At 42.9% G+C, this 19,588-nt stretch overlaps 1 protein-coding gene across 2 annotated transcripts; it reads right to left on the bottom strand.

Moving 5' to 3' along the window:
* Positions 1–2,264: 2,264 nt before the first annotated feature.
* Positions 2,265–18,397, bottom strand: vps39 (VPS39 subunit of HOPS complex). Of its 2 annotated transcripts, none has more exons than XM_028395154.1 (24): positions 17,835–18,397; positions 17,661–17,726; positions 17,513–17,577; positions 17,209–17,251; positions 16,933–17,027; positions 16,603–16,701; positions 16,397–16,489; positions 15,591–15,774; positions 13,989–14,109; positions 13,497–13,617; positions 13,085–13,214; positions 12,616–12,758; positions 12,402–12,542; positions 11,513–11,654; positions 10,023–10,109; positions 9,547–9,620; positions 9,199–9,415; positions 8,134–8,262; positions 7,782–7,884; positions 7,602–7,647; positions 7,159–7,308; positions 5,243–5,377; positions 4,175–4,266; positions 2,265–4,055 (listed from the first exon to the last, which is right to left on the bottom strand). In XM_028395154.1, exons 1-24 carry the CDS (start codon positions 17,905–17,907, stop codon positions 3,974–3,976), a joined length of 2,631 nt encoding a protein of 876 aa, XP_028250955.1. In that variant the 5' UTR covers positions 17,908–18,397; the 3' UTR covers positions 2,265–3,973. The 2 variants fall into 2 exon arrangements, with proteins under 2 accessions (XP_028250955.1, XP_028250956.1); XM_028395155.1 differs by having other exon boundaries at positions 13,085–13,211.
* Between the last annotated feature and the right edge of the window lie 1,191 nt (positions 18,398–19,588).

Genomic DNA, 19,588 nt, shown 5'->3' with positions numbered 1-19,588 from the left:
AACACACACACACCACACACACTCATGTAAGCCTCTGTGGAATTCCTCTGTGATGACAGTGGAACGCCAGCCAATCACCTCTCAGCTGTAACCGGTGATCACCGAGCTCCAAGATGGACAAGTCCAGTCCTGTGTGTGCTGCGGCTGGGTGTTCTGCAAACACAGAGTGTCAGAGAGCAGACACACAGCCAGCAGGAATGTATCTGAGCTTCTGCCCCGATGCAGCAGACTCACACAGGTTTCCCAGGATGCTTCACTGTAGAGGGAGGGTGCTGTAAAACAAAAGAGCAGCTTTACTGAGTTAACTCTGGATGTCTTTTTGCATCATCAGGATAAAATCGTACTAAGAAGAGCTCTCTTTGTAGGCTCCATGCGAGGCTATGAAACCTGACGGGGATCACAGGCTGAACAGTGGATTCAAACTAAGTATTCACAGAAGGAAAACAACATCTGAACAAACATCTGAGACCACCTGCTGCCACGGCTCTGCTGTCTGACTTTGCTCAGCATCACAAGAACATCCAGTATTATGCTGGCAAACATATTTTAGCCGCTGCTCCTTCATTCCCACATCCTGAAGTTTCACACGTTTCTTTTAAACCAGCTTGCAGCAGAATGAATGGATCCGTGTTACTCCCACAGTCATAGTTTGACCAAAAACGTGGCTTGTGTTGGAGCTCAGCGGCTCTCGAAGGCACCGATTTAACTTTTTCCAGAGGTTTTAACCACAGGCAACAGCTAGAGTTTGCTCAGTTTAGCTGAAAGTAGAAGATGTCAATAGATGCTACACAAAATTGACGACAAAATCCACAGGAGCTGGTTAGCAGAGGCTGGAAAACTCAAGATTTGGGTGAATTATCAGCAAGACAAAAAACAGATTCACTGACACCTCACTGCCAATTGATTCTCTCAGTCATTCAGCTTTTTTCCAAACACTGACGTCTAATGGAAAAAAGCATCACTTGTGGTTTCTTTCAAACTAGTCCTACCAGACGGGTGGAGCTCCAGGATACAGAGACTTGTGAGCAGGAAAGTACACTGACCTGATATGTGGGTATTGTGTTGGGAACAGTCTATGTATACAGTAGATTGTTTTTTTGGGGGTGTAGAAAGGACCAACATATCCTGGATGGAGGAGAGCCAGCAAGGCGGACTGGGAGCTGGCAGGCGCCATGTTGTCATGAGACAAGATGTGGAGAGAAAAGATGGAAGCAGCAGTGTTTACACACACACTGAACAAATATCTCAAACATAATGATCGCAGGGAAAATAAACCGGTAAGAGGAGATAGACATTCCCACTGCATGTGGATCTGATGATCCAGAGCCATGGTTTTATCCGGTCAGTCCGGAGTGCTCCTTCCTACAGGACCTCCACTAGTGTTTCCACCATGTCCTCAGCCATCATAATCGGCTTGTTTACGTTTACATATATAACTCCTAAATTAAAAAAATCCCAGGAGGGATTTCTTCCTGCCAGCTGTGCAGAACATAAAGCAGAGGTGGGCCGGCTGAAACTGGGCACGGTCCTGCTGGTCAGGCAGCTTCCAGCTTCCAGCTGGAACATCTTTTCCATTTGCACACTGCTGCACCATTCCAAGACATGACACAGTACTGTAAAACACACACACACAGACAGACACACACAGGCGAAACAAGAGCTACAATAATTTGGAGCGTGATGAATTATTCAGTGTCTTTCTCAGCCTCATGGACACTGCTTTTTCAAAGTCCCCGGGGACCTGTGTACAATCATGTCGGAGCTCTCCATATGCTCCAGCGATGCGTCTTATCAGCCAAACATATTCTGCTGGTGCGGCCGGCCCGGTTCTCAGGCTCCATCCTGTCTCCTTGCCCAGACGAGGGAGTCATTGAGGTCCATCCCAGGCCCCGATGCAGAAAGCAGTTGGCAGCTTTCGCTGTCAGTGTGTGAGACTTGACTGCGTTGCTGGGCAGTCGGGATTGTTGTGATTCTGTTACTCCAGTTGGCTCGGCTCAGTGGAGGAAGTCCATTAGCGGGACAAGTAACACTGTGGGTATTCTCTGGTGCTTCAGCCCCTGAGGATTATAGGTCTACATGGGAAAGGACCTCCAGATCAGACAGGGATGCTGGACTGTTCGGGGACAGATAAGGAGCAGACCTGCTGATCTTCATTTGTGGGAACAGGAACAGGAAGTGCATTAATAACTAAAATATCCCACACACACATTTCACAAACACAATCTACAGCTGCCGTACAGTGAGGTGTCACACAGATGCAAACATGAGTAGAGATGCTTGTTTATTTTCGATTAAAGGCAGAAGACAGACGGTGTGTGTCCCCCTGTGCAATCAAATAACGTCACTCTCAGACTTATCGGTACAAATGACCCCACTAAGAAAAAAAAAAACAGTCTTAGCAAAGAATATGTGCAAACCTTTGAGAGTAGGGGGAAAGGGGGGCGTTTAAAGGAGCAGGAGACGCAGCTTATTACTACAGATAATGGTAACTTTAAAACCAAATTATTCAGACATGTGCTAAGTGGTTAAAAAGACAAGCCCGCTACCCTGAGCAGCACCACTCAGGGATCCTTCTAAAAGCATACATTCATTCCATGTACCTCATTTTTAATCGCACTGGAGAGAATCAGCTCCCAGACACACAATAAACAGACACAATATTGCCATCAAGATGCACAGATAAACCATGCCTCTCAAGCCCTTCACATTGCTTCCAGGTCTTATCACGCAAACATGACGATACAATGATAAACAAACAGGACAACATTTTTTTTAAAGTGCTGTATCTGTGTGATCTGACCAGCAACCTCTGAAAGATATCTTAAAATGTATTAGCTAATAAGCTAAAATATGACAAACCTGTGCTACTGTGACGCCGTTTACTGTGTGTTAGGATGGCGTCACACACAGGTCTGCAGAAAAGCACAAAATGGAGACACCTGCACCAGACTGCTGTGAAGTTCAACATGTTAACACACAGGTCTTTGGGAATTCCCGGTCACTATTAGAGCCACCGCCAAGTGGCCATTTAAGGAACTGCAATTTTTGCCACTAATGCCAGAGGTTGCCATGGTCTCTAGTTGATTGTTTTGTTCTGATTTACAGTTCCAAAAAACATTTACATCCCACATCACCCATTGATGATGTGTCTGAAGAGAGGAATTATGTGATCATTCATTAATTAAGTATCCCATTAAAATGAATTCTACCTCAAACAGATGAGAACTTCAAAAAAAATACTATAGATGGAACAGAAGACAGCTGTGAATAATGTAACATGAAGACTTGCATCAGAAGTTTAAATAAAAAAAAAAAACACCTCTGACTTTGTAGCGAGTACAATCTTCAGAGTCACAGAAGGCATTTTAACAGTACTCCTGCACAGTCTATATGGCATTTCAAGCAGTGTTTGAGGCCTACACAGTGTTTACAGGAGGGAGGGGAGACAGTGAGGGCCAGAAAGAAACAAGAGGACCACTGACCGAGGCTTGTAATTATCTCCCAGTGAGAACGAGCCCTAACTCCTGTTGTTGCAGCTGTCAATAGCGCCCATTTTCCTCTGAGGCGATGTGTACTGTGGGGCAGCGAATCCCTTCTAGCATTACAGTGACACATGCTTTTCCAAATGTCAGAGTCTGCCTCCCTCTTTCTTTTTATCGTTCCCCTCCTGTTGAGCGACCCCCCGGACATTCCTCCTGTTACTTCATGCACAGAGTGAGAAAGCCGCTGCTTTTTGCTTCCAAAAAAAAAAAAAAAAGGCCGTCCCACTCCGAGTCAAGTGCGACAACAAAGGTTAACTCAGGTTAGGAAATGTCTGCGCTCAGACCTGTGAAAGGTCCGACTCTGAGCGCTGCTTAACCTTCGCGTGTATACGATGTCCAAGCAGTGAAGTCCGCAGGGAGAGAGGAGGAGGAGGGAGGAGGAGGAGGAGGCGGGGGAGCAACTTAACTTAGGTCTCAGAGGAGAGATGCTGTTACTGCTCTGTGGGACACACATTGCGGTCTTTGCAGCAGAAGTAATGCACCACCACACCGTTGGGATACCTGGCAAACGCACTGAAAATGGAACAAATAGAGGCGTACTGTGAGTGAGAGGTGTCAGCACTTATAAAACCTCAAATATGGCCTGAGGAATGTGTGTGAACCCGGTAATCCGTGCACAGTGAGTGTGTTACCTGTTTCCTATTTTCTTCTTGCAAACTCTGCAGGTCTTTTCTTCTGTGATGACACATTTAACCTGCTGGTGGAAGATTCGCTCTTCTTGCACCTGAAAGCACAAGTCGAGGCAAGAAAAATCAGCTTCAGCATCTTCGTGTTGAGCCCACACAGTGGGATCTTAAAATGGCTGGAAGGATCTGAGGTACTGAGGAAGAGGATCCACACAGGAATCAAACGGACACCCACAGGTATTTTTACATTATCTGATGCAGCCTGCAAAATGACATCAGCAGCTCCCCGTTGCCCTGTCGGTGTTATTTTCTCTCCCAGGATGTGAAGGTGCAAGACATGACGTGTCTGTGAGTTAGGTAAGGAGGCGGATTTTGCAGGAAGGCTTGTGTTGTGCAACAGGTACAGTCTGGCTGTTAAGTCAGCGTGACCATCTGCTCTGTCTGTGGTAAGAATGTCACAAACATGGTTCAATAGAATAAACTGCCTTCTGATTTGTTGAAAATAGGAACACCAATACTGCACTACAGACCAGAGATTAACCCACACTGTTTAAAGGCTCTTCTTCCCCTCTAAAAGGTAAAACAGAGATCATCACATGGGTAATTTATCCTAACTTTCCCGTGTCAGACATGCCCTCATCTTTCCTGCTCAGATGTCTCAGACGTCAAGTCGTCTGGCCAGTCAGACACTCTGCAGACGTTCTTTGTGAAACAGGCCTGGAATCCCTCCCCTTCACAGCCAGTTCCACAAATCTTATCATGCCTATTGTAACCACTTATCTGAAATAGGAAAGGCTTTATATGATGACTTCCTGCCTGAGTCAAACACTTGCAGAAATGTTAATAACAAGTAGAATTTTCATTATTTTTATAGGAAAAGTGACAACAGTCGAATGACATATCAGACATGTCAGATGTCTTCTGTCTGCGTCACATGATTCATTTCTCTGATTGGTTAAGGACTTTATTTGTATTGTGACCTGAAAATCCAATTTATCCGTGCAGGCTAATTCTCAAGTCCAACTTGTTAAAACTGAACCACAGATCGAACTTTAGTCATTTCCGAGAACTCACCCTGAGGAACTCGGCCTGCAGCAGACTCTTCAGCACCTGGTTGCAGCGTTTCCTCTGAGCCTTCTCCTCCAGGACGCTCTCCAGGAAGACCCGGATCTCTCGGATCTGAGTGTTTGCCGGGAGCAGATTGATGGCCTGGGAAGACACTGGCTGGTTAAACAAGGTCGACGGAAAGAGAGTTGTCATCTTATGGCGCAACACAATCATTGAACTACGCTTAGAGGGAGCAGTGTTAAAGACACATACCGGTAAATGTAATGACAACAACTAAATTGATGTTCTTTTGCTGTTAGTTGACATCCCAACCTGGTTAAGTGCATTTTCTTTAACCTTTAGAATCAGAACAACTCTATTACTCCTCCTGTGCTCAGAAAAACCTAACACAATCAAGGCCCAGTGCTCCTGCTGTCCTCTTTGATTTAATGTAATTACATCAGCACAAATGGTCTACAGAAAGGCACAGAGTGTGTGTTTGCTGCTGAAAAACAACTGAGGAACAGAGCTGGGATTAAGTCCTAACAGCAACTCTCTATTAAGACAAATAAATAACAGCTCATGTGGTTTTAGAGACAATAATTCCAAACAGGGAGTTCATTCAGTACAATAAAAAAGCCTGACATTTTACTGATGTACTTAAAAAGTAAGCAAGTTGGAGTCTCTCAAGGAGCACAGTACCAGCATCTGTCTGTAGCTGATGTAGTACGTTCCACTCTCCTTTGTACTCAGCCAATGACTGTTTTCACAAGGTCAATAACTTACAGTCTGAATTTTTCACCACCTTGAGTCCCGATGGGCAGTGAAGCCTGCCTGACAGTGTGCATCTGAGGCCCTGGTTTTTTTTTTGCACATAGACCTGGGGGAGAAGGGACTCACAAGCTGCTTTATTTCAAAAGTTTTGTCTTGTCTCTCGCCAAGACAGGGCCTGGGAGTGAGGCCAGGGGAAATGAAAGTCAATGAGGGAGCACAGAAAGCAGAGTGGCACAGAGAGACAAGATGGAGCGCTCCCATCTGTGGGATCATGACCCACACATGCTCATAAACCTGCAGCGTTCTCCTTGAGAGACTCTTAATTTGACATGTCTGTGGTCTGACTCGGTGCCTTTCACACACAGTCACATCCTCTTTAAATCACAGATACCACGATGTAGGTTATGGAGCGTTTTATAACAAGAATAACAGATAAACCCTGCTCGTCGTTTTATGTGCTTATACATTTGCAGTGACACAGTTGAGGGGTTTCCAAGACTTCTCTTCTGTTGTTAAAATATACGGAGAGAAAGAACATACAGCCTGCTGATGTTGGCTGTATGGAGCATGTCGTTGTGAAGTGCTCCTCGTGGAATACATCCTCTGCTTTCCCACATTAAGTTGATTGCTACATCAAACTCTAACAAGCAAAATAGGTCATACGCTGAGTCTGAATGCAACTGCTTTTATTTGATTAACTCTTTGCTGCTGCGGCTCTGGGTGCAAGATAAGATATTTCAGAATTTCATCAAAGCAGCTTGAACTGTGGCGCAGTTGCCTCTTCGGGGAGGGACTCCTTTTTTTTTGCTTTGCTGATATTTTCTGTCACAAAGGAAGCAGCTTATTTACCCCCGACAGCGTGACCCTCTCTCATGTCGCCCTCAAAAATGGAATCAAATCTTTAACCGAGCTGCACTCTGTTCAGACGCTGCCTTATTTTCACAAATGCCAAATGACTGATTTTGTGTGAGCGTGTGTCACGGTTAATCATGTTATTATCTCATCTTAATCCAGGCTAAACGAGCTGAGTCTGCCCCAATGAATTAGAACATAATTCTTCCTTTGACTGAGTAAGCAGTTTAAAGATTTGAGATGGTCGAAGACTTTAAGTCTAAATCACAGTTCTCTGACAGACCACATGATGAATACACAACTCGATCGCTGCTTACCTTAGTGGTGTTGAGCTTGCTGTGGTGCAGCTCCAGGACCTGCAGGGCAGCCTGGAGGTTCGCCTGAGGCTCTGACAGCTCCATCTTGATGGGCCCCAGGCAGTGGACATCAGGAGGGGACAGGTACATTCGCAGCAGAGACAGATAGACCTGCACGGCCCAAATACAGCTGTCAACAGGAGTCTTTTCTTTTTACGCAACATAAACAACACTGTACATTTTTTTTTTTTAAGCTGGCAATCGGCCTGTGCCATAAATAATCCATTATATTTATATAGCACTTTCTGCAAACACAAAGGCACTTATCAGGAGGCAACAGAGCGCACCAAATAAAATGAGTGGTCATAAAAAAATAAACAACACAACAACACAACGACCCCCACAAAACGGGAAAGGCATAAAATCTAAAATGAACAAAACAATTTATGCTGAAAGTTACTTACATCTTTATTTCCATCAACCGAACTGTTGTAATGCCGGTGACAGTATCTGCAGACACAGCATGGACAAAATTGATTGTGGCCCTTCAAAATGATTGCAGATAGAAATTGACAAATGTTTTTTTTCTCAGCTGTTGGTTGGATTTCAAACACAATTAACTCAGGATTTGCAGGAGTACTCACTCTTCCGCCATCCGGGTGTCTTTCAGGATGTGTACGTAGATGAAGAGAGCCTGCTCGTGTTTACCCATGCGGCCCAGCAGCAGAGCGCGTTCCTCCAGCAGGCCTGGGCGATGGAAAACAAGGTCAAAAGGCACAAGTATAACTCTGGTAAAACCTTCCTCTTTAACTGAAAGCATGTGTCTTCAGACAATGGGAAATGTGGGGGGTGCTTTGTTTTCCATTTTTCTTTGTTGTTTTGTATTATTTTCTTCCAGACCTGCAGAGACATTCCTAAACAAAAGCCTCATCCTTGCTTGTTTGGTCAAGCAAACAGTAGAGACATTTGTCAGCTCAGTGTAAAGTCTGTTCCTACCATCAAAGGGAAAGTCGCTGATGAGTCTGGCTGGTTCATAGCTGGTAGAAATGTCCAGGAAAGACAGCAGCTTGTTCCTGAACTCTCCCAGTTCACCCTTCTCCTTCCCTGCAGGGACAGCTGGAACACCTACAGCAACAGAGAGCTTTTGTTTTTCATAGGTAGACAGAGCTGAAAAAAGAAAGTCACTGGTTCTCCTGATGCTCTTCTTATTAAATTTTAGGGATTTTAGAGAGCAGGCTGCCAAACAGTGTTGTTTTTAGTGTTAATTCTCCCTCCTTCCTCATAAATTATAAATATATAAATGCAAAAATTAGTAGTCACTGCATAAATGCCAAAAGTGTGTACAAGATGTCAATAACCATTTCAGCATCGACAGACACAGCAGGATGTCAGGATGTATTTTCGCTGGCTTTTTTTGGACAAAAGCACAAATTTAACTGTAAACAGTCCAACAGTCCTAGTATCATGGGCGGTTTATTGCAACACGCTCTGTACCCTGAAATGAAGCAATAACCTTCCCAAGGACAGATTTATTTATTTTATTGGCTATTTTTATTGGTTTATTTTGAGTGCACATTAATGAGCATCCCTGAAAATGTTACTGTGCTGGATAGAAAGCCTAGGAGAGCATTTAAAGGGACAAAGATTTAGAGATGGATGGGCTTGATGATACGTCTTGACACAGACTTTATTTGTAAAGCAATAGGACACAACACAAAGTGAACCCAGATGCAGTGATCTAATCACATGGAAATCTTATAATAAAAAATAAATAAATTGATTTTCAGCTACTCTCTTGGGGATTTTGCAGAAATGATATTAAATGTCCTGGGTCACACTACCCTGCAGCTCTGATGCTACAATCACACTTCCATTTAGAGCTTTTAGAGCTTTTTCTAACAGCTTCAGCTAGTCATCACTGACTGTTCAGTATCCATCATCTGTGTATCAGGCTGTAAATGATAAATGAGACATTCATTTCTTGGTCAAATGCCCCAAAACCTGACTGAAAAATGAGTTGACTATAAAACTTTTTTATGACTTCCAAGTGCTTTCTCTTACCTTCTGGCAGTGAGTTGAGATACTGTTTCATGAGGCCCTGGACCCTCCCCAGGTAGAGCTGGATTAGCACATTGTGAAACTCGGGGCCCTTCTCGTCCCATATGTAAATAATGTGCTCCAAATATGGGATGGCAAGTTCCTCAAAGCCCTCCTTCAGGAACTGAAGCACCTTGTCTCTGGGCAGAGTCTCCACCTCTGTCAGGTCTTCAGTGAAGATCTGGACAGGAAGAGATGTTTTTTTTACCCACAGGGAAACTTTCCTGGTCCTTTTTACGATCACGGTGACAAAGTTTAGTGCAATGTCAAAAGGTTAAAAAACAAATAAACTGTATAACCATCTGTGCCCACCTTCAGGCCGTCTTCAGGACACATCTTCAACACCCAAGGAGAAAACTCAAAAATGATGCCCAGATTCTCAGCTCCTGTATGCAGTATGTAAAAAATATGATCAAATGAAGAGGTAAAAAGATATACAGAAGCTGATAAAACCATTTACCTGAGTTACCAGTGAACTACAGAATTAAACTGACTATTCGCTTTTTGCACCACAGTGTCAAAAACACACTAACTTTTACTGGAAGACGCCCGATCAGAGCAGAGAAATGTATCTGGCACGATGGACCGCACAGATGTAAAGATCCACACTTATCAGTGCCAGACATACCAAAGACTGCAGAGCATGACTTAAACTATAGGTTTCAGCCACAATCAATCTGAGTGAGAGTTTTCTCTGAGGCTTTCCCAACATTATCCCAACAAATTTTCGATATTTAGCTCAGACGACATCTGTGACACTAAGTGAAAACAGGCTCATGCATGCTCACCCAGTCGTTGGAGATACTGCACTGTTCGCTCATGGCCCTTCAGTGGAGAGTTGGCCTTGGTGGACTGATCCAGCAGCACCTGCAGAGCTGTGAGAGGGCAGATGGGGTGAAGACAATGAAGGGAGGTGACCGACAAGGGAGCAAGAAGAAAATGTGCGATTAGTGATGGAAAGTATCAAGATGTCATCTCCTCTGGTGTACACTGCGTTACATAATTCTGGCTTCGACAGATAGTGGACGAGGCTCAGTGTTAATTGGTGGCTGCGAACAGCTGGTTTGCATTGGCAGATGCGGAGAGAGGGAGCATGACATCACAAGCACAAATTGCAGCAGGCCAATTAAAACCAGCCGTGCTCAGAGCGAGAGCGGCCCAGAATCTGTCGAGGAATACTGCCAGAAAGCAAAAACACTGAGACAGATTTAAAAGGGTGCCGAGTAAACCGTATGCAGCAAACCTCCTCAGAGACAAAGTATGTAGCCTCACAGAGCTGATCCATGAGCACCAGGATACAGCGCATGACTGTTGAATTTAAACATAATGGAACAGTTCAGCGTACAATGGCTCTTGAATTTAAAGTGGGAGGTAATGAGGACAATCAAGGGATCTGCCATTTAAATTCTCAACGCTTAATTCAACAGCTAATCTCAAAGAGAAATTAGGAGCAGATGTGTGATTGTGTTTTATTGTGATGTGTCACACAGAGGCCTGAAACAGATAAACCACACACTGACAGATAACAGCCTTCATACAGAGGATTTCTGTGTCTGCTGTTTGATGATTATGACGCTTGGAACTGAGAGGAAATTTTATACTATCTTCAGTTTCCTTTTGAGAAAATATGAATTACATGTATTGTTTCTCACATAAGTAGACACGCTTATGCTTGCGCGTACTAAACACTGACAGTTATTTGTCTTCATCTAGCTGAAGGCAGGTCAGTGAGAACCCGCTGTGCACAACAAACTATTGCCCAAGCTTTGCTTCTTGTTAAAGCAGTCTATTCTATTATAAATTCTATTTCAATTATTCTTTCCTTACATACTTGACAACATTAGATAAGTATAAATACATTATATCACAGGACACTAGCATGGATGTGACTAATCGTGACTTCAAATGTTCTAGAGAACTTTTTATTCACTTAAATGTAAGTCCTGTGTGTTTAAACCATAATGATTACTGTTAAAAAAAAGCTTACTGAACCTTCGTTTCAACTTGCAGGAGGGACTTCTGCCAGTTTTCAAAAGGAGCCAACAACAACTGAAGGAGGTGCATAAATCTGCACGCTTTCAAAAGAACTTTTATGCTCCAAATCACTCAAACACCCAGAATGGAGTCAGTTCAGTACAAATATACAAGTAAGGACGTGGTATTGATAGTGTGTTATTCTCTTCTTGAAGTAAGGCCGATCTCTTTCAGAGATTGCAGAAAGAAAAAGAAGCAATTAAGATGAACTTCACTGTCTATTCAGCCGCAGCCTGACCCTTACCTTTCTGGTGCAGCCCCTTCTTTTCATAGAGAATGATGAGCTCGCTGTACTTGTGAGCCTTCTTCAGGACGTACTCACTCTCCTCGATGTGGCAGTGGTTGTTCTCCAGACGAAGGAGAGGGGACACGAGGGCCACATTCGTCTGAATGAGAGAAGGAAGAAAGCAAATTTTACAATTATATATTTCTAAATCCATTCAACCCTTGAAGAGGGTGACTTCATTACTTAGTCCCTCCTCTCTGCTTCACAGCATTTAGATTTTTTTTTTTTTTTTTAAACAGGCTGCTCCTATTACACTGCCTATCAAAAGGAAACACCTGGTGCTATTTTACTGGATGCCCAATGCACCATTAACTGTCTCGCTTCGACAGGGAGGAACGGCAGAAAGACTTTAAGGTCCATCCAAATTCTTTACTCACAGAGCTCGGGAAATGTGTGGGGAAACTTACTTTGGCTGCTGCTGATATCTGTGATCTCACTCCTCATTCCCACACAAGATGATGAGGATGGATCATCACAGATTAATGGATAAATCGAACATTTTGTTTCATTGGCTACAAATACTACTTCTTTGCTGAATGAATTCCATATTCACACTGACTGCTTTTAACTGCTACACTGAGTTTTTTTATTCAATGTGAAATCTGCTAATGAGCTGTTTAAGCACAGGGGACATCTGGCTTTGTGGGAAGTACAGTTACCTGCCAGTGGACGGTAAACACTGAACTAGCCTATAGATTTTATCATGCTACATAAATGTCTGAAATAGGTCTCTTGATACTAACAAGCTTTAAATCTATAAATCAAAAGATATGGCATGAAACATGAGTCCAAGTTTACTGCCCATACATGCATAGAGGAGAAAAAAATATCAACATTGTGGCCTTACGTGCAGGTAACACTTCAGCAGGGTGGTGTCGATGATCTGCAGAAGTTTTTTGCGGCTCTTTATGGTCGGCGTTCCCTCCATTAGTGGAGAGGTTGTAGATGGGTCCGAGTCATTCAGCTGTTTTACAAGGTGGCTGCGTTTCTGCAAAGAAATTGTAATTATAATATTTATAACAATCTTTCAGCTAAAGCAAAAAAAGAAAATATAAACACACCTGGGTGAGGTAATCAATAAGAGCAAGGTGAGCCTTCTCCAGCTCTGCCCCAGACAGGGTCGGCAGAGGGTTGGGGTAGTGCAGCTGCTTGCGGTAGTCTGATGGGAGCAAGTCTGGGTAGAGTCCAATCACATGTGTGGGATCTGCCGAGCACAGGCAGGGAAATGTGTTTGAAAATTGTTTACAATTTTAGAATACAAACACAATGCTGGACCTAAAATAAAGAGCTCGTCAAAGCAAGGAAAATCTCTCAGCGTAGGAGAATATACACTCACAAAAAACATGACATCATTACATGTGATAATCATAGGTGGAAGAAAACACATCAATACACACAATGAGTAACAGATGTTCAATGAGGCTGAAAAGAAAAAGGAGAACAGATCAGCAAATAATCAAAAATATTTAGGGACGTCCGAGCTGTTGGTACTTATTGTTGATTCATATGAGGTGGGAGTTACTGTCTCACCTGTGCCAAGTTTGGCGAACACCTGCATGGAGTCATCAAATCTCTTTTGGCAAAACAGATTGAAGGCATACAGATTCTGGATGTGATGTATCTGCTGCTTCTTGTCGCCATCTGAATCGTCCTTCATCTTCTGGCAGGAAAAAAAAAACACAACAACATAGAAAACCAAAGAATTAGGCTTCTTTACAGGCAGCTTGCTTCCAATGAGTCCACATGAATGGCTGCTTTTATTTTTGGAAAATGCCTCTGGATTGCTAAATTGCTTGATAGTGACCATCAAGTACAGAATTTTCTGTTTTCGCATACTGCTTCTCAACAAGATAGGTGATTTTAATGAGCTAAACCAATAACTGAAATCTGAGGAATTTAATAACAAGGGTTTCATAGAGAAGTGAGTAGTGCTGCTGCTCACCGCCAGCTGAAGAGCCAGCTCAAACTGCTTGTCCTGAAGAAGCTGCCGGATTTGGCTGGCTATGGACACAGGCACCAGGCGCCACACAAAGTGGTTGCTGGCAACATACACAATATCTGGCCTGTGAAAGAGAAGAGGAGAAAACAAGATTAGAGAGAACAAAAGTGCTTTTTTCCCAGTGGATGGGGCAACATTATCTCTGTCATTATTATGAGAAATGGAAACCCCGATGAAAGCAGCAAATGATGCCTGATAGTCTTTAAAGGATGCGATACAAAGGAAGAAATTAGAGTGGGAAGATGAGGCCAGTAATTCATTCATGCTGCAGTGACCCTGTTTGTCTGTATAAGGTTAAAGTTTGCTCATTTTAGCTCGATCCTTTTCATTGTGAAACCACAGGTTATTAGGACACAATTCTGTTCTTATTACAGAATCCTAGATGTTGGTTAACTAAAGAGACCAGAAGGCGTGACAGAGGACTGCCTGTCTTACCCTGCTGAGGTGATGAAACGTGGTCTCTGCAGCTCCACACTCTGCACCAGCAGCCTTGGCTCGAAGGTCCGGATCTCCACATATCGAGGGAGAACTGCGATGATGTATGGAGGCTGGTGCTCTGAGGGTATAGAAAAAGCATGTTACAGAACTTCATGTGACTCTGAAAAACAAGAACATTACACATTTTCTGCAAAACACCTCATCAGCTAGTACTAAAAGATGGGTTTTACTAAACAAACAATTCAATGTTCTGAGGAAAGAGAGACAAAAAAAATCTTCCTAGAGAGTAAAACACTTGTAACTTCTCTTCAAGAGGTGATTTGGGTTTAAAGGTCCTGGGGCTAGGCAGGAAATCCAACCAGAGACAGTGCTCTAGCCAAGCCTTCAGGTACAGATGATGCCCACTGGAAAAAAGTCCAGCCTGTCTCCTCTGGTTGAGTAGTTATGATGCTCGGATTGAAGAACAGCATTCATCTTTTTCTGATGCACCACTAAGCCACAATGCCAACTGTATCGAAATGAGGAAATTGCAAACTGTATGAAACCACTGCTTGGAGGCTTCATTTCCCCTTCACAGTGTTCCTTTCTGCATTCCAATAAGCACACAAACAACAAAGAGCCTTTAAAAAACGATGCGAGAGTTCATCTGCATCACTTCTGTCACAAAGTTCCTTTAGTAAAACCAGACTGGAGGTGTATTTGTCACAGGATATAAAAAGCTGATCTAAAACTGACTTTCATCTCCTGACACGTGGAAAACAGCATCACAGCTCAGACAGCGAGGAAAGAAAGACTTTGCGCAGAGGAAAGAAAGATTAAGAAGGAGAAAGAGGAAAAAAGCAGACATCAGCAGGATGACAACTACAGAACAGAACAATGGCAGCAGTAGGACAAAGGCTGCATCGAGTGCGTGGTAAATAAAATTACTGCTATGTGAACAAACCTGCCCTGTCAGTGAGACAGGGAGACACTGCACCGTGACTGACAAAGGCACAGTCCAAGTGCAGTACATTTTCTAAAAGAACTATGGCATCTTTGCATGTGAATTTGTGAACAAAACAAAAACCTGCATGTTATCCAGAGCTCTCATTTACACCTAATGCAGCTTGTCTTTGTGCCTGTAGTGCCAGTGAAGTTGCTGTCTGTCTTTGCGGTGTGTCCTTGTTTGTCCTTCTTATGTGTTTTCTTGGCAGTGGTGTCAAATTTATAGGAAACAATCTCAGGATGCTTTATCTTGAGAAATGAAATTCTCAACACAAAAATGGAGCATATTGTGTTTTTTTTTCTCTGAGTGAAAACTAACTGTCGAGGGCATTTTGGCAAAACACCTCCTGTGTTATCTGGAAGACCAGCCCACATAGAGCTGAGGGAGGATTTCTGGCTCTCGCTGCTCAGTATCAGTATGTCCTTTTGACTTTGCTGTCAGTCCCTATTGATATCTACTCCATCTACACTCTAGCAAAGAAATCCAGAGTTATAAAAAGATCCAGCAACTTGGACTGAGTTTGAGGCAGATTTAGTAAAGGAGTGAACACATAACAATAACAAAAAGTGACAAATATATATAATCAGAGGAAAATCTTGTGTGCATTTTCGTACCCATGGCTATGGGGATATCTGTCCAGTTTAGGGCACACTTCTGGGTGCAAACGCCCTCTTCGTTTAGTACCACAGTCAGGTCATCCTGTCCAACGGCCACCTTGTTGTCAGCCAGTGGGGCAACCAGGGGCTCTAACTGTTTCCCAGTGGGGAAGAGCTCCTTGATGGAGCCACGGCCATCCATCTAGTTACCAGGACAGGAGGAAATAGGATTTAGAAGTAAATTAACAGCAGCATAAACATTACTTTTAAATACAGTTGGGCCCCATTTACAGAAAGAGTAAATAGAATGGCTATAAACTGCCAGGCATTCCCTAATAATGTGGTGAGAATGTCAAGAAGAAAAGCAAAGGAATAAGAAAATAAACACAACAAACCAGACAGGGACCTGTTACATAACAGTCTGCTTCTAAAATGTGTTTTGTGAAGTGGTATAAAGAAAGATCATTTTCAGGTGGTACGTATGTGAAACACTTGCTCTCTGTGGAGTCAAAAGACACCTGCAAAACGTTTGTTATGCAAAGTAGAAAGTATTCATGCCCGTTTACATACCCGTAGAAGACTGAGACTGCATGCTCAGCAGTTTTTTAGGAAAAATATGATAGTTTAGGACAATCTGAGTACACTGATGAACACTGAAGAGGTGAATTATGCAGCCGCCTTGGTTTAAGCAGATGTTTTAAAGCCTGTCAATGTTAGAATCCAAGCTGTGCCCTGAGTCTAAAACCCTCCTTTGAGTGTGAAAGGGATATGTTTTTCATACTCAAACAGAATATGACTGTTTACTTCTCTCCTGTAACACATACCCGAATGAGGTAATAGTCTCGTTTGAAGCCGACACATATGGAGTTTTCACACCAGGCCATGGACTTTGGAATGTCTGGTACACCCAAATCCCCCTGACAGACAAAAGGAAAAAGTGTAAGATGTCTACATGTGTCAAGGGATCGGAAAATATTTTTGAATCTCGCAGCGGTGAGTCACACCTCCAGCACACTTTTTTCATTTTTACCTGCAGTTCATGGAACTCTCTGTCCTTCCAGTAATACAGCTGCAGCTTCTTTTTCACTGCGACACACATTCTCAGCCTTTCCTCCCCTGGGCTGGTTTGCTGGAGATGAAAACATGAATAAAGGAAAGTGTAAAAATAAATATTACTATTTTTTACTATGGGATACTCCTAGACCTTGGCACACATTTTAATGGAATTGTTTTTACATGTTTATTCTGTTTTTTTTTTTTAACTATACTGAAATAAAGGAAACACACATATCCAGCTCTCTTAGCATCTCTAGGGGTGCCTGATTTCGCCGTCAGCAATGATAAGTGGATTGTGACTGACCTGCAGGTCACAGGCAAAGAGTGTGGCTCCTTTGGCTTTGGACACCACAGTGATCTGCTGAAAGGTGAGGAGGTCGTGGACATGGATGCTGTTCTCTGCAGGAAAGAATTGAGGATAAAGTTGTCATTATAATAAAAATAAATGCTGTTGTCTTCAATTTCCAAAGATATTTAACAAGTGTGGGCTTTTGCATAAAAGCCTTAAAAGGTCTGTAAACCCCTAGACCCAATAGCAGATCATTTAAATATATAAAATGTGTTTGTAGGTTGAACTTACCTAGTAGACTGACAAGAACTTTGTACTGTGAGACAACGTAAAGCTGGAAAAAGAGTAATAAACACCATTGAAGAATGGCCCATTGATTTGCATTGAAGATCAGGCAGGAATTTGTCTATAACTTTGATACTAAAACTGTCCAACACAGAGAGAGGACATCTGGGAATTCAGGTCCAAATTTAGCACAAAGTGAGGAATATGCTTAAGATCAAACATTCTGTTACTAATAATAATGAGCCAATAGAGGAAGATTTAAGATGCCTCCTCTTCAACTCTGAATATTTGAGCTATACAAGCTCTCTACCTGCTGAATCTTCTTTGAGAAGTTCTTGTTGGACTTTTCCAGCGTCACCTCAAACCGGTTGGTGCCTAAAATACAAAAAAAGGACAAAATGCTCAAGTGCAAAAAGACTATGAAGCAGTTGTCTTTCCGTCGCAGCAAAGGTTCTCACCTGCATCCTTCTTTATTCTGTAGAGAAGGAGATGTCCTGGCTTAGTCCCTACGAGCAACCAGTCCTCTGCAGAAAGAAAGGACAGAGTCAAACCTGAGGCTGCAGTTTAATAAACGACTTCAATGACAAAGAATAAACAGTAGCTGTGGGACACTTCTTGTGTCATCAACTCACCCCAGGCCGCAAGGCAATCAATCTGCAGGGGAAGCTTCTCCAAAATAGGCACTGGCTCATAAGCGTCATGCATCTTGAAGTAAATATTGCAGATTCAGTTACACACTGATGGATCAGTCACACAAGGAGTTGACGTCCGTCGGTACAACAGCTGACTGACTAAACGCTGATGAGTCCGTCAGAATGTTACACCTTTATATGTCGCCATTAACCAGCGAAGAAGTTCCGTATTTCGAAATGTTAGACTAGGCAGTTTGGCTTGTTAGCCTGCCACCTCTTCAATCAAAACAACAGCTGATCGTTAGGCTGCTAGCTTAGAAGTTAGCAACCAACAGCTACTACTCCTAAACATTGTTCCCTTTCGATCCTCGTCAGCAAAAAAGCGAGAGAAGCCAGCGAGTTACTGACTAAATAGGGACTAACGTAAGCGTTATTAAGTCAAAACACCTCGTAATAAATGTTTTGACCCGCAGCAGTTAGTTTTCCGACACACAGATTAGCTTGTTGCTACTTCCTCTGCTGTGCTGACGGCGGCTGCGCGAAGAGCTGTGGTTTGACAGGCACGTGACTGAAGCCTGTGCACTCACGAGGAACGTATTAAAGGAGCAGTGACAACTAACAGCAGGCGGAACGTACGCCACACATAGTTTTCCATATTCACGTGCATCATGTGGTTTTTAGGTCTCTTATTTCTATAAAAATAAACTATTCTTCCTGGTCGCCATCTTGTCTTTTGATGGAGGCAGATGAATTTGGACCATTGCATTTGGAGCTAAGATCAGCCAGAGCTCTTCAATGAAGATTTGAACCGTTTTGTTATCCACCAACAACACTATTACACGTATTACAGCTGTAATAAATGAATAAACCAACGAGTGTAGTCCAAAATGTACAGTAAAATGTAACAAAGGCAGTTTAAATATTGATAAAGGGTAGGTGAATCTCCAATAACTTTTAGAAACAAAGAGCAGAGCAGAAGAGGAATGTGCCACCGGCTTCTGTCTTAGAGTTTTTACAACGTGAAGTGTATTTATTATCATAATGTTTAAAATGTTCTGTGGAGGATGCAGGGATCGATCCGCTACCTCTCTGCTCACTAGCCGAGCCAAAGTAAGCCCAAAGCAGGCCCACAGAAACCAATCATGTTTCTCCTTTAACTTACTTTTGACCAATCACGCTCCTTCCCTGTGGCTTACTTTTGACCAATCACGCTCCTTCCCTGTGGCTTACTTTTGACCAATCACGCTCCTTCCCTGTGGCTTACTTTTGACCCTTCCTCGTGATGTCGGTAAGGCTAACTTCACCTTACCTCGTATCCTTTTTGAATTTACAGCATGTCGGCCAGTATCTGTTCAGATACAGTGTGAGGTTTTGAAAATAAAACGGGCCGACGTAGCGATTGAACATTATACAGCACACGTTTTCTTCAAAGTAGCCTACCGTAAACCTGCTAATACAGAACAAAACATGTCGCTACTGAGTTAAAATCATGGCCACCGGCTAACAGGCGATAAACGTGCAATGGATTCTCTGTATACTGATAGATATCGCTCTATTGTTCATTTTATGTTTATGTATACATAACATATTAATATGCACGTACTACCGCGTAACGGTGTATACGGTGTAAGTAAGTAGCCTACATGTAGGCTAATTGTAGCTCAGAGAGGTCACGGGATTTTCTCTTGATCAGCATCCCATGCTGCCATATTTGTCAAAGGAAAACGTTCAAAGTTTATAGTTTAACATTAAAA

Source organism: Parambassis ranga, chromosome 22 (assembly GCF_900634625.1).
Source record: "Parambassis ranga chromosome 22, fParRan2.1, whole genome shotgun sequence".
NCBI classification, from domain to species: Eukaryota; Metazoa; Chordata; class Actinopteri; family Ambassidae; genus Parambassis; species Parambassis ranga.
The sequence above is the reverse complement of the archived record's forward strand: the minus strand, read 5'-3'. Positions and strand labels throughout refer to the sequence as shown.

Excerpts from the sequence above, each read along its gene's own strand:
- vps39 (XM_028395154.1), bottom strand. The coding sequence starts at position 17,907 with ATGCATGACGCTTATGAGCCAGTGCCTATTTTGGAGAAGCTTCCCCTG. Across the intron at positions 12,759-13,084 it reads GTTCGCCAAACTTGGCACAG|ATCCCACACATGTGATTGGA; the intron begins GTGAGACAGTAA and ends TGTGCTCGGCAG. Across the intron at positions 9,416-9,546 it reads GTCCTGAAGACGGCCTGAAG|ATCTTCACTGAAGACCTGAC; the intron begins GTGGGCACAGAT and ends CTTCCTGTCCAG.